The following is a 15,917-nucleotide window of genomic DNA, read 5'->3' on the forward strand; positions in this document are numbered from 1 at the left end:
TTAATGATTGCTATGTTTTAATAATGTGCACTGAATGTATGGTAATGTGTGAATGATCAGAGTGTGTAACCTGGACATGTCCTTTTATGAGGTGCTCAGCTCATGAAATATGTTATTTTTCTCATTGTTTATCTTATTGAAATATTTGCAAACAATTATCTTAATTTTCTTACCTGTCTGATGTACACAACAAAGAGGACTGAGACGATTGGTAGAAATACGGGTATACAGGCGTCAAATTCCACCGTTGGTGACAAGACAACATCCCACATTGTTTATCCGTGATTGTTGATCTTTAACAAGGGAGACAACTCCTGAAATTAGAAAAAATGCAGTTTAAATGTTTCTCTTAAGGTCTCACACAAGGAATTAATTTCACTATATGTTACTATAATGCTTTAATTCAGTTTTAAATTAATTAACTATACTCTCAGCATATAATTCATGAAAGAAAAATTATAGTTATATGCTTCAAGAAAAAATTTAGATCAGAAAAATAACGCCTAATGCGGCTTCTAAGACAGATAATTGAAAGTAAACATACCTACCCCCAAGTACACGTGGGTTCCACATGTTGACAAACAGGCTCAGCACCATCCAGGAAGTTGCATCATGCGCATCTAAAATAAATAGTTCCATTAAAAATTGTGTGACAATTCCACTAAAATAATAATTCTCCTAGCCACCTAGTCCAAAATCAATACTATAGGCCTAAAATAAGGTGCCAAAAAAGGAAGAAAGAAAGGAAATTCTCTATATATATGGAACTACAATTAAGTTCAGTTTGATTGGCTATTTCCTTGCGTAAGACCTTTAAGACTATATAAATCTCCTATTAAAAAAGAGCTCTATATAAAGATATTGGGGAAACATTCAAATTTTAAAGTGAAAATAAATGAAATTTTCTTTACTAAATAATAGTTAAGAGCTAAACAAATCATTTTTTAAAATAAAATGTAGATGTGATGGTTAATTTGTTGACTACATGCCTCCTTTGAAGTAAATCTGCATTTATAATAAATAATGTAAGTTGTATAAGATGTGTACTTTAATTTTTTTAACCCACCCCCCCCCCAAAAAAAAAAATTGAAAACAAGAGATTTATTATCTTAAATAGTAGAGAGAATTGATAGTTCATTTCCCCATTTTTCCCTTAAATGTCAATATCTTACTTTACGAGGGTTGTTCGGAAATTATTGAGACATTTACTCTTATTTCCTTGGGGAAAAAGATAAATCCTTGAAATTTCACAAAAACGTACACCAAGATAGAGTTTATCAATATAAAAAATTTATTGTCCATAGCATGATTGGATCATTCCTGGTAAGCTGACCAAATTGCCATCGCCCAGTGACCCGGTGTTATATAGTGCCTTTTCCCCCTAGCCATCTTTCCCCCCGGAAAAATGGCTATATAGCAGTTCTTCCCCCCGGAAAAATGGCTATATAGCAGTTTTTCCCCCACGGAAAGCTGACTATATAGTGGGCTTTCCCCCTTTTTATAGCCAGATTACCCCCACGGAAAACCTACTATATAGTGGATTTTCCCCCTTTTTTTACATTCCGGCCATGTATATGGTGGACCATTCGTGGCAATAATTTGCAATAATTGATATGATATTAATTTCTCATAAAAAAGGATAATTATCGCATTTATTAATACATAGAATAAAATAGTATTTCATGGTTTTTTAACCCCAAATATGAACTAAGGCACGCGCCTCCATAACATTCATGTGTCATCATCGTTTATTTCACCTTTTTTTTTACACCTTTTTGGAACACCTTTTACACGGATTTCGGAATACCTCGAATCTTTTTCATCTAATCGATGCTTATCTACAGGTTCGACTTCGACGTTAAGAACACGTGAGAACACATTTGAGTAAAAATGCGCTGGTTTGGAACTTAAATTTTCCAATGTATTACCATCTCTGTATAAGCTTCTCCGAGGGAACTAACTGTACAATCTTGACTTAATTTTGTAGAGGAAGGGAATAAAAAGTGGAAATGTATTACTCCCTTCGTCCAATAAGCTATCAATTTTAAATTAATACCGTTCGAATTGACGATCTTTAAAACAATTATATATTTCTTCTTCTAAATATCAAACGGGAGACAGGGTGCAATGATATGATGAGAACTGAAATGTTTTAGTTTTATTTTGATTGATGGGGTTCTAAATCATGGGTAAGGGGTATTTTAATTGATTATATATTAAAAGCATGTGAAAAGTTAGTGTTTACAATTTTGTTTTAAAGTTACGCATATTCATATTTTTAGCACATTTTTTACGAAACGCGAGATTTTATGATGTAAACATTTTGTTTCAAAAAGTGAAATGTCTTCAAAACCAGAACAATGTCGGTATCTTTGCTGGTTACTTTGGAAAATGTGAAATGGAGCCTGAACTAACCTTATGTATATATTTACACTCACTATTTGCTAATTTTCTACTTTTAAGTTTGCAACGTGATTTATAAATATGCAATTTTGAAAACGATGCCATATAAATCCAGATATACGATTCACTTACCTAAACATCGTATATTACTATTTGTTTCATATTTTTGCAATAAAGATTTACTTGTCTACCATACTATTTCTTCGAACAATGAAACAAGGGTAATAAAAAAAAACCCAAACCCCCAAAAAACCAACACATCTATTGTGATGAGCTGACTTACTTTTTTAAAAAATATAAGCTTGGTCTTCTAATCAACTAACAAGTTAAAAAAGTCGTATACATGTATGCGCTTAGGTTGGTTATTTATTTTTGATTTTCGGTTGCTCCTTTTATGAATAAAAGTTTATTGATTTATTTATCTAGTTATTTATTATATCATTAGTCATCTTATGAATTGATTAAATGTTTTGAAGAATAATGAATTTACCTGCGTACCTTTTTAAAAAAATTTGTTCGTAAACTTTGGACTATATATGATATGGGCGCCTTAGATGGCCCCCTAAAATGAACATCGTCGTATTACTTCAATTCTTTTTTTTTTCTTTGTACAGATATATATGTGATGTTTATACATAATGTTCATTTTGATTCAAGTGCTCACATTTAAGAAATATGACATCGTAAAGACAGCCTTTTCCCGCCATTTTTGCACTTTTAGCATAAAACAGCTTGTTTTCAAGCAGTTTTTCTTTCAGAAAACATAGAGCGCATGCTTGAACAAACAAAATATTTTAATCAGAGATATATATATAGCCAAGACTAATAAGTAACAAAAAATATCTTTGTTCTAGCATGCGCTCTTTATTTCCCATTCGTAAACGGATAAGGAAAATGTCAATTTTTAACCGATTTTGATTGAATTGTAGTAATAGCGTTACTTCTGACGTCATATACTGCAAGTGAGTGCAAATAAATCAAATGAATAGGTAAAAAATATATTTTAAATCAACTCTTCTAAAAAATATCATAACATTTTACTGTACCCGAAACACTTTAAAAAATTGCGAATTATGGGGGCCAAATTTAAATCATATTATATATAGTTCTTAAAAAAGAAAAGCAGAATCGTAATTTTCAATCATTTTGATAAGGAAATATATGAGCGATTGTGTATTTTTAAATGATGTTTTTACTTTTAAATGACCGTAAAAATATGTCCATGTGGTCATCTTTAGTTTTTGAGATATGGGGCCCTAAAAAATACATTTTCTTTATAATTGGATTTCAAACATCGGGCTCGAAAACAACTAAGGCCCCTACCCTGCATGGGGGCTAAAATTTTCAGTGTCATCTACTAGTGGTATAACACTATCACTGTGAAAATATGGTTAAGTGGTCATTTCTAGAATATGAGATTCGGATCCCCACTTATAGAACACTATTCAATCATTAAAATGGGGTTTTAAACATCGGGCCCTGAAACATCAATGGCCCCTACCCTGAGGGCTGAAATTTTCAGAGTCATCTACAAGTGGTAAACCACTGCCACTATGAAAATATGGTGATATGGTCATCTCTAGTTTATGAGACATTGGACCCTTACGAATATGCACTATAATCATTATAATAGGATTTTAGAAATCGGGGTCTGAAACATTGGAAACAAAATTTCTTTAAAACAGAGGTTTAGCCTGGATGAAATTTTCAAAAACAGACAGACAGTCTGATAGATTTGTCAAAAAATTCTTAAAACATTCTCGCTTAGTACAATTTCAGAACACAGAATTATGCATATAAGTGTATAAATTGTAAAACCAAGTATTTTTTTTTTTCAATTAATTACCTAAATTAAGTTTTATGTCTAATTCCATTACACACATGTTCAATTTTCAGCATAGTCTATAAAAATAATAAATCGGCAAAACGAAACTTAGCCTTTATAGATGAAAACAGTTGTACATGTATGCAACCTGGGAGTGTAGAAACATTAATTTTAATCCTTACTGGATTTCCATCAATATTTTTAATAAAATCTGAACCAAAAACGTGAGGGAGAAACCCTACTATGGGGGAAAAGCTACTATATAGTAGCTTTTCCCCCCAGGGGGAAAGGCTACTATATAGTAGGTTTTCCGGGGGGAGAAGCTACTATGGGGGAAAAACTGCTATACAACACCGGCGCAACCGCAAACTTACCGCAACGTCATTTTTGACGCTTCTTATTGATCCTATGTTTTAAAAACCTAACAAACGAAGGGAAATTAGAATTAATTCTTCAATTCTCATCTTTTGTTTGCATTTCAAGATGTCAACATTCGCATATTCCCTCCATTCTTGATTTTGTGGGAAAAAATCGGGTCATTTCTAACTGAAAGTCAAATTACTGTGAAATGTCTCCTACAGTGATTCTATGAACATATTTTAGAACTGTTTACATCAGTTAGTGTGTAAAAAGTACTTGATATTTAGTCACTTTGTCTGAATTCTAGCTAAACAATTAGTGAAAAAAGATGATAAAATGAAGTTCTTTATCCCTTGCCATCGTATAGTTTTTGTAAAAGCAGTTGGGTGGTATTAAAAGGTCTTTTTCCGAAATTTCCATCAATTTGATGTATATTCGCTGCGCCGCCTTGACGTCAAATTTCTATATACTGTCGTTTTCAAATTCCTATTGCTTGGTAAATATATCTGTACCATATCCGTATTTCAACTCAAACACTCGTGAAACTTGATCAAAAGTTAGTCACAATAAATAGCAAAATGAACATATATAATCTGATTTCTTTTAGTATAAGCTTTAAGTTTGCGAACACTTAGATAGACGATGTTTTAGTTTTCTTATTCTCCGAGTTTATGCTTGCGCCGGGGACCCCGACCACCGATTTGTTAATCTACCGTTGTAAACAAATATTAAACATTTTTTAAATATTACTTTCTTTAATTATTTGTTAAGGTTTCTTCAAGGTTCATGCCAACTTTCACCATAATTCGTCCCTTAGAAATGGAAATATCCGTGTTGTCTCAATAATTTCCGAACAACCCTCGTATATATCTATATTACAAAATCATTGATATTCATGGAAGCTCAGTTGATTTATTCCTATCTAATTTTTGTATAAAAAAAAAAAAAAAAATACCCCACTGAAAGTAGGAGTGGGGAGGCAGTTTAGGGTAGGCCAGACAAACAAAATTAATGTATTAATGTTATTAATTAATATTTAATAAAATTAATGTATTGGTTCTCGAACAAAATGTTCAAAATCTAATGAAGTAGGCAGGTTTATTTTTTTATTGCAAGAATTGCAAAGGGAAATAAATTAATATTTAAGCCTAAAATTGAGTTTTCTTTTCTTTCCAGTTATCAGTAAAATTAATCATTGCAACAGCATTTGGAGTGACAAATCATTTATTTTTTTTTATTTTTGGCCTCGCTTAGATAACAAGAACCCAGGACTAACCTTGATCACTTCTTGACCTTCTTCATTTGTTTCCCTGGGTATGTCCTCAGCCTCACACTCTATGGCAATCTCCTCATATGTCTGTTAGTCTGCCAGTAAACAACAGGCAACATTTGGAACAGAGTCCTCTCAGCTACAATATCTGTCTTTGTGCTCCATCTAGCTGGCATTGATGACTTTTTGCTCACACAATTTTGAAAGAGGCGTGTGTGACACAGGCTGATTCTTGGGCAATTCACAGTCTGTGTTTTGTGTAAAAAACGAGGTAAGGTTCTCAATGTTAATTCCATTTTCAAAATATCACAGTCACTATCTGCAAAATCAATAGACATGTTGAAAAAATTCTATAAGAAAAAAGAAATAAGGTTAATAAATTTAATTTGTCAAGCTTTTGGTAAAGTTAGAATTCAGAAATAAAAATTTGATATTTAATTTAGAGATAATGGAAAATCTTGAACAACACAGACATATGTCAATAAAAATAATTTTACCAATAATAGCCAAAATGGGATATAAATTTAAAGTGCAAAAAATAATTTTTTTTGGATTAGGTAATTTTTTACATGCAACAACTTTTGGTTAGCAAGTTCTCCTGTAAGCATTTAGTTTGCAAGATTGACCCTCAAGAAGTTTTGGATATACTGAGGGAACAATCTGTGTAATAGAACGGTTACAAAAAAAGTTGTTAATCATAAGTTGTTCCATTTCATGTACATGTATTCATTTGCAGATTTACCATTTTTTTTTCGCTAATTTCAAATTTTTTGCACCAGATATTGTACCTCAACTTGATCTTGAGGGTGATGAGACAGTGTAAATTCCACTAGAGAGAAGCGTCTTTTTATCTTGCCAGGAAAATAAGTTTGGAAATAAATCTTTAAAAATATTACCTTCTAGTCTACGAACAATTTTTCTTTACTCCAAAGTAACTTTGTACCCTGTAACGAATATGTTATTTAGAGGAAATTCGGTCTAAACACGTTTCGTAATGTTGACGAAGAAAACAATGGTTAGAACTTTATTATTTAAAGTTTAGATTAAGCATCATTAACTGGTTTGTAAAATGCATACCTGTCAGTATTCACTCCTTAGTTATCTACATTTGGGCTGTATCTAAACGACTATAACGGCTAACCGGCCTTGGTCGGGCAAACAAATTTACTCTTTTTATAGGAAGGTAATTTTAGTACATCATTCATAAAGTTTAAACCGTAAGCGATACGGTTTAATTCCGGATTGGAGAAGTAAAAAAGATTTCAAATATAACTGAATAGTTTTTGTATGCCTCTCTCTATATTTTTTCTCAACAGAAAACAAACATTCAGAGAGAGAGAGAGAGAGAGAGAGAGAGAGAGAGAGAGAGAGAGAGAGAGAGAGAGAGAGAGAGAGAGAGAGAGAGAGAGAGAGAGAGAGAGCTCTTTGACCAAACACACAAACAAGTTTTGCACATTAATTAAACTGTTATTCAATAAGGTGAAATACCTGAAGAGTTTCATTGATATAGCTCCTTATATTTCAATGACAGAATTTCTTTTTATCGCCAAAAAGCTATAATATTGCTGTAATTGTTATGCTTTTACCGTTAGTTAATAAATAAGACCAGAGATATAAATAACATAACATAACACAATAAATTGTTATTTATGTCTCTGGTAAGACATAGTTAAACTACTAGAGAAACTGCTGTTTTATAATTTGATAATTTTCAGAGTCTCGTGATATTTAACGTTACAAAACTGCATGTTTCTTTAAATCTGCTGAGGAGGAAAGTCCACTGACATAAAATAAAAAGTGCATTGATCTAGATTGGGGGGGGGGGGGGGAGGAGGAGAAATCAAACATAGTATTAAAAAATAGACATAGGCCTCGTCACCCCCCCCCCCAATTCCTTTTCCCCACTTTCAACTCCCAATGAAAATACAATGTATTAGTATATCACTTTCTCTTGAAGTGAAATTTGTAGAATACTGTGTCACATGATCAATGTATGAGATGCTGTAAACAATTATTGGATCCTAATAGATCCTATGTCACTGTAAACAATTATTGGATCCTAATAGATCCAATGTCACTGTAAACAATTATTCGATCCTAACACAGGTCATGGTTACATTGAAATTAATGTTAAAACGGGCTTGGCCCCTGTGGATAAAGTGCCTAATTTTGATGAATCATTTACCGCCACCATGTTTAGTACAAACGAAGACAATTAATTAATCTGGTTGCTATACATGATTTCTTGTAATCTTAAGTTCATGTGCATTGTACTGTGTGCTTTATACTATTACAATAGTATATCATATAGCATAAGTAAATATCAAATTAGTTTTGTAAGTGTGAACGTTTCCTTTAGTCGTAACTCAAAAATGCGTGATGACATTTTCATTTGTCCTTTGACGTATCTAGGCTAAGTGTATTCACATGAAATTGAACATCTCAGATTTTCAATGCAATGATAATAAATTACACTGAATGTAAATATTTATTAATACATAGTATGAAATATAAGTGTTCTGCACCCCTGATATGAACAAAGTTTACTTCACTTACAACAAATTATCGAATTCATAGAAATAGTCTTGCTTAATCTATATCACCCAGTTTGGTGTCTATCTGAGAAATTTTATTTTCTTTACATTGCCTTTAAAATGTTCTGATACAAACAGATTGTCATTATTGTCCACACATAAACCCCACGGATACTCCAGATCACAGTTATCAATGTAACGGAGAAACTGTCCATCCTGATCCAGAATGTGAATACAATGATTGACACAGTCTGCTGTCAGGACACGACTCTGACTGTCTGTTGTGATACCATATGGTTCAAATGGTACCTTCTTGGTAACTGAGGGATGACCAATGTATCTCCATATGAGTTTCCCGTTCTGATTAACCACCACTACTGCACCAGCCCAACTGTCAGATACACAGATGTCATGGTTTCTGTTCTCAGTGATGTATTTAACAGAAATATTCCCTGAGTACAGAGGTTTACCTTCATCATCAAACTGAATTGTTTGTTTCTCTGTAGATCCCGAGTAACGGACAACTTTGGATTGAGTTTCATCATCACTGAGCATGATAACCAGGAGATCACCATTAGAGGTGACACACAGGTTACAAGGCCACCTTCCCCGTAGTCTGATCAACTCTTCTGTCTGTCCATTATTTACTTTATTCACTGTTCCTGATTTCCAGTCACTGATTAGTAAATTCCCATCACTGTCTACAGCTATACCATTGGGTCGTTGTTCTGATTTGCTGCTAACTGTATGAAGCAATTCTCCTTTCATGTTAAAGCATTTAATATCCTTCGTCGATCCGAATGTCCAAACACAATCTTCATTTAGATAGGTAACGTTGTAAACGTCTTCATACCCTGTCTGTATTGTCGCAACAAGCTCCGGTTCATCCAGTAGTGTTTTGACTGAAGTGTTGGGTTGGTTTAGTGACAAGACATTCTGTTCTGTAGCAGTAGACAATGGAGTGATCTGCCCAAACATATTATACAACTTTTTATGGTCTAGTGGTTTTGGAATGAATGTTGGCAGTGTAATCTTCACTTTGGGTGGGAGCTTGCTGAACTCTCTGATTTTTGAGCTGTATTCAATGGTAGGAGATACTTCAGTGGATTTCTTGATTTCTTCTATGGCTAGTAATGTTTGATTTATGAGAGCCTGTATCTGTTTGATTTCATCCAAGTGTTTCTGTAATAAGTCTCGGTGTTTTACTTTTATCTCACTGATTTCAGTTTTCTTTTTATTGATAATGATGTCGATTTCTCTGTGCCATTGCTCTCCTTGTTTAGACATTGCTGTCGTCAGTTTCTCATATCCTCCATCCAGGTTGGCAAGCTGATTTCCCAAGTCAAGTGCAATTTCGTCATAGGTAGGAGAAATAAGATTTTCTAACTTATTTGCCTCGTCAGCAATAGCATTTTTCTTTGTCGTGTAAACTTCGGAAACGTCTACAAAAATATGTCCTTTATGCGTTTCTGATGCAGTACAAGAAGAACAAACAAATATGTCGTTGCAATTCTTGCACTGCAAGTCACAGTTTTTGTGTGGATGTGTCGCACATTTTGGGTAAATCAGAGTTGATCTTCGTTCCTGGAAAGGGACTATTTTATGTTTGTCATATCCATCTGAGATGTGATCAGCTATACAAAGCTTGCAGAGGTTGACATGACAAAAGTCACAGTAGCTGTGTACTATAGCGGTCTCACAAAGGTCACATCGGTGCACGTCCTGGGCACTAGAACGAGGATCCATCGCTTTTCTAAAAATATAATGAAAAAATTAAATGAAAAATTAAATATACTGTTTGTTTTTAATCCAGAAGAAAATGTAGTATTAACAGAGACATAAATAACATTATTTATGTCTCTGGGTGTTAATGGTTAATATTAAGAGCCAACGTGAAAACCGTATGATGCAGCCCTGCTTTTATCAAGTGTTACAATAACCAAATAGAATAATCAACTTGCATTAATTGATAAGCATTTAAGCATAAAATATATTTGTTGAAGGTCAACTCATAAAGAAAATTAAAACGAAAGTACTTATTTGAAAGATATTAATTTAAAACGACTAATGTTACATGTAGGTATCTCAATTTTCGTCTAATAAATTAAGTCAATTATAAGCGACACAAACCTTGTTTAAAATAAATCAATTTACATATTCGTCGAATCGGACATCAAACATGCAGACGTGTACAGGTAACTTAAACATGGCTGAGTTTGCTTGTATGGAATGTAGTCACATGACATCAAGAATGGAATGCAATTAGAGTTATTCCCCATGTATTATAACCTTTTATCAAAACTACCCTTCTCTTTCCTTACTGAACAGTCAACATGGTCACGATGCGATGATTTAATTTCAAATGAAGAACATGTATGCAAGAATATTGGAGTTTTGACATATACTGTATACAGTATAGAATTCGAAATAAATCAACACAGTTTGTTGTGCATGAATTTCATTATGTTTATATTATACGATGAAATCTTATTAGCACGTACAATTCAGCGGCCCATTTTTTAAATGACGCCTTGTAATGTAAAACATCTAATGCCGTATATTGGATATTTTGTACGTGCTGTCAAGTTTTACTAATTTTGATTTGTTTTTATTTAATTAACCTACTAGTATCTGAACAAAGGAAAACACGTGCCTAATTGCGCTTGAGTATTCTATGGGTTTAAAAATAAAAGGCTATTAATTATGTGTAAATATTTCACACCTACATAAATAATGTAAATAAAAGTCCTGTAAACTAAATATCGTTTTATCATGGATAACAAAATTCAATGCAGGTTCATAAATTAAAAATAAACCATGACTTCCAACAATTAAATTTGCCAGCTTACTGAAGGCTGTATAAGCATACTGTGATAAAATTAAGGGGGTTCTTATGAAAATTAGCAACTGACATGAAAGTAGAATCTGCTTTTCGAAAAGATTCAGGAAGAGCTCTGGAGAACATGGAGGAATAGCTGCTTACTGTTCGAAATCTGTTCCAAGTATACAAGACAAATTATGAAGTTTTAAGATATTCATAGTTTTATCTTCTGTTATAAGATATAAAATATCAAAAAATATTCATTGATAAAATTATCAAAAATAATTCAAATCAAATCAAATCAAAAAATTCTTGAAATTTATAAAATGATCAGTTTTCATTATTTTCATTACTATTTGAAATCGGGGTGTCTCTTATTGAAGAATGACCATGCATACCATCCAAAAGATGTGAAATGTGTTGAAGATATCACATTCTTGAATGATTGTTAAGATTAAATGGGTTGGATATTGCTTCTTTATTTAGAAAGTTGATATTGTTGACATTCCAAAATTCTCTAAAACAGTGGCCGGTTTAGCCTGGACAAAATTGCACAAACAGACAGATTGACTGATATATTTATTCAAAACATTCTTAAAACTTTTTCATTTACAAATTCAGAACACAGACCTATGCATATACTTGTATAATTTGTCAAACTATATAATTTATGAAATAATTACCTAAATGAAGGTCTATGTACAGTGCATGTGTTCCATGATACTTACATTTATGTTCAATTTTCAGCACTGTCTACAAAAAATAAAAATTCGGCAACACGAACCAACTGTCAAGATGAATGAAGGTATATGCAACCTCGGGGTGTACAAATATTGATTTTTGATTCAAACTGAGTTTCGATGAATATTTTCATAATTCTGGCTCCCACGCTATATTGAGTATTTTTTTTTTTAAAAATAGGTGTGTATGAATTGGCCAAATTCCCATTACTATTTAGAGTTGAAGTACATGTATATGGGCGTGCTTGAAACACATATAAAACAATGTACATGTAATATATATATATATATATTTAAAGTTACCTACATTAAACTGATCATATTAGCACACGATATTGACCATTTCTTATATTTTATTCTTGTATCAACACGAGAGTCTATTGTTTTTGTTTTGTCTTTTAAAAACTTGAAATCTTTTCCCTGGCCGTGGTTCATGGATGGACGGAAGATAACTTGGAAAATCTCTTCCGCGTAAAACATGTACAATTATTATACTTCCCTGTTAAATACTGAAATCTGATTGGTTTAGACGCAGTTGATAATCCGTTCTAATACCCTCAGCCTCAGCAACACACTTGGAAACGGGTAACACAACGAATTGTTACATGCGCGTAAATTATGCGCGTACGGTTCGCCGTAGAATTCACTTCATTTCTATATAAAAGCAGTAAAAAATTTTTTAAAAATAAGACATTCAGGATAATAAAATAAATAGTGTCTGTTTGGGAGGGTAACTGTTGAAATTGACACCCCTCGAAAACCATTGTCAACCCCCGCTTCGCGTTGGTTGACAATAGCTTTCTCGGGGCATCACTTTCAACATCTACCCTCCCAAACAGGCACTATTTACATAATGTGCATAGTTCTATTAGAAAAGCATACCAGTTTAAATGATGTTGAAAGTAGACCACATTTACTACTAATTATGCCTTTTAAAACGTAATGCTTAATATGTTGTACAAATGAATACAATCATATTTTTGGAATATGATCACAATATCAAACAAGCAATACATGGAAATCTCATTTTTATAAAGATGTAAAGTTTCGTCTCCTCTATAGCCATTTCGTATTGCTCAAACTTCACCAACAGGGTGTCTCTTCGTAATAGCTGTAGATCTGTAGCTCTCTGGTTGAAAAATAATCGGATAAACAAACTGATTTGTCTATACAAATTTTTTCAACCAGAGAGCTAGTAAACAGATCTGCAGCTTTCCTTCGTAACAAACGTACAATGCCCTTGAACCAAAGTCATATCACATCGCTGAGTAAATCTTAGTCAGGAGCATATTTTTTTACTACTTTGCTCAAACAGTCAAAGAATACTCACATCACCTAAAGGATTCGAAGTTTCCATAGCCAGAGGTCAAGGTCACTTGGTCAGAGGTCAAGGTCTTATGAATTCATGCAAAATCCTTGTCCAAGAATATTTTCTCTTCCTTTTGTGCGACTCATTCTTCATCTACAGTGTTAACATGAACAGTGCAGTGACCTCGAGTTGTTTCTAATGCCAAGGTCGAAACAACACTTTTTCTCTTTTCCTTTGTCCTTATTTGGTGATACATGTACCCATCCCTCCTCCCCCGGTCAAAATGAGCATAAATGAAGGATGTGCAAAACTCATGGACTTTGTTCTAGAGTGGTAGTCATGGAATGGCATGATAGCAATCCTTGCCCCAAACCAAACTATCTCCCCCTTTTACACTATCTGACTCGCACTTTACATTTTGAGGTGTTCACCCCCCCATTTAGTTACACCTCCATCTCGACATCATCAAATCATCTATCTTGTTTTAATTTGCCCCCCCCCCCCTTAGTTATAGGTTGTTTGTTGCCCTTATTTTTCACGTTATACATGCAGAATACAGAGATATGTAACAGTTCTGTTTTCTTACAGATTTCAAATCGGTTGTAAAAATCAAAGGCCTGAAGGGCCATAATGGCTTACGGGTTTGATATGACTATATTTACATGGATCGAGTATGATTCCCTCTATTTCTTACGGAAACTTTAGTTTATTTATAGCTCTTTAGAAAGTAACTAGCTACATGTAATTCATAGATCTATAGAAACTAACAGGACCGATATCAACATGTCCCATTTGTTGATTGGTCGAACCTTAGTGACCGAAACAGGCAGAATTGAAATCTAGATGCCTCTTTTATCAATTGGTTGAAACCACCATTGCTTCTAGGAAAATCATAGACTGCTTAAAATAATAATGATGATGTCAGACTCAAACTCCACTTTCAGACAATTTGTTTCTTTCTTTTATCCAACGACTGAAGTACATTAACTGTAAATTAATTCAACTTTATATAGGACACAAAAACACTTAAAACCAAAATGCTCTCAAATATCAGTATACCTTGTATTCCTACGCACTATGAACTTGCGCGAGAGTTGGTGCACGGTGCAACGTAACAGCGCCACAGCCAGCGCGAAATCACTGCGCGTAAAAATAATATAACCAAATGATGAAATGTACTGCATTTTATGTACTATAATTAATGAATTCTCATGAAATCTACACCAACAGGTATTATTCCATTTTATTTGTATTTCATAAATGTATAATTGTTCATATTTTTCTAGAATTTTCTCTACTTTTTTAAGAGGCTGACCTTCACAAGCTTTTATAAGAAATATACATTCACAAGGCAGTTCTAACACCTTCTGTTTTATTTTTTCCCCCTTTGTACAGAGATAAACTCTTTGGAGGGGGGGGGGGGGAGAGACAGGCAGAACTATGCAATTACAGCAAACTTGTTTTGACACCAAATTTAATTAAAATTAATTACTGCACTATAACTAAAATTTGCAGTCAGTCTCTCTTCACATGACATGTATACACAGTCATTTTCAGAGGCATACTATACGATGCTTCTATGTTATAGTAATGTGACATCGCTTCCGTATATGACTTGCAATCAAGCTTAACTGTATATTGTTTTCTTATTTGAGTACATTTGGTCTCAAGTTTCCAATATTTTTACGACAAATAAACACTTCAATCATAGCACAACCAAGGTAACACCATTGAGGGAACATTGTGCTATTTTTAGATCTTGGAAAATCCCCAACATTCGATAATGGCGGAGGTGTCGAAGAAGGCACATTATATTAAAACAAGTAGTAATTGCCCCTCTATTTATGCATTTATTACCGATTTATACTCCCAGTTTCAATATACCTCAATCATAAGTTCAGTTCTTTAACCGTTAAACACTTTCCCCCTTGCTGAGATCGATGTCGATCGAAGTTAGCGACGCTCTCTGCGGGTGCAAACGTTTTTATGAAGATTGAACGAAATAACGACAACTTTACATTTACTTATCACTGTTAGGACCTGAAATAATTGGGAAAAGATTGTTTGCTTATAATACATGTAAGTATGCATAGCGGAAAGCATGGCGACACTGTGTGATGCATGGCGGGGGCCTATACCTCTATGCAAAAACGGCCTAGGGAAAACACTGCAGTTAATATTCATTCGCGTTAGATTTCGAGTTTATTTAAATAAAGTCAATATTGGTTACAATAAAATAAGTGATAATAACATATGGAAAGTATAATCTTGCTTAAAGATATTCATTATGAACAACAAACAGTTAACTTTGCAACATTCGAATAGAACTATTTTTTGTCGCGCATGTTCAGATAACTGAACTCTTTGCCGTAAAGATTATCCGGCAACTAGATGGCCGTAAGCCATAAAAACAAAACACCAGTATCATTTGTAAGTTGAATTTATTAAGGCACACTTGGCTGGTTACCAGCCCTCGCTTCCCCAGTCATACACCACCAGTTTTATCTTTATATATAATACACATATGTATATACCACATTATGGAAAAAAAAAGAATTACAGAAAATCTTTACAGACTTGCAATTCTGACAAGTTTATACAAGTGTGCATATATTTATTGCATTTCTATCCTTTTTTAATGTGCACCAGAATTGA

The 15,917-nt window shown here is 33.4% G+C and overlaps 1 protein-coding gene and 1 long non-coding RNA gene across 2 annotated transcripts in view; both read right to left on the reverse strand.

Moving 5' to 3' along the window:
- Positions 1-214: 214 nt before the first annotated feature.
- LOC136272176 (uncharacterized) overlaps positions 215-15,917 on the reverse strand; it is a 42,426-nt gene continuing 26,723 nt past the window's right edge. The window contains exons 2-3 of the long non-coding RNA XR_010710120.1: positions 549-620; positions 215-314 (exon numbers count right to left, since the gene is read on the reverse strand). This is a non-coding gene — a long non-coding RNA (uncharacterized lncRNA). The remainder of the gene's footprint in view (positions 315-548; positions 621-15,917) is intronic.
- On the reverse strand, positions 8,333-10,610 carry LOC136272411 (uncharacterized). Its single transcript, XM_066073947.1, has 2 exons — positions 10,523-10,610; positions 8,333-10,145 (listed from the first exon to the last, which is right to left on the reverse strand). The coding sequence occupies exon 2, from the start codon at positions 10,136-10,138 to the stop codon at positions 8,474-8,476; it is 1,665 nt and encodes a 554-aa protein (XP_065930019.1). The 5' UTR covers positions 10,139-10,145; positions 10,523-10,610; the 3' UTR covers positions 8,333-8,473.

This window comes from Magallana gigas, chromosome 10 (assembly GCF_963853765.1).
Source record: "Magallana gigas chromosome 10, xbMagGiga1.1, whole genome shotgun sequence".
NCBI lineage: Eukaryota > Metazoa > Mollusca > Bivalvia > Ostreida > Ostreidae > Magallana > Magallana gigas.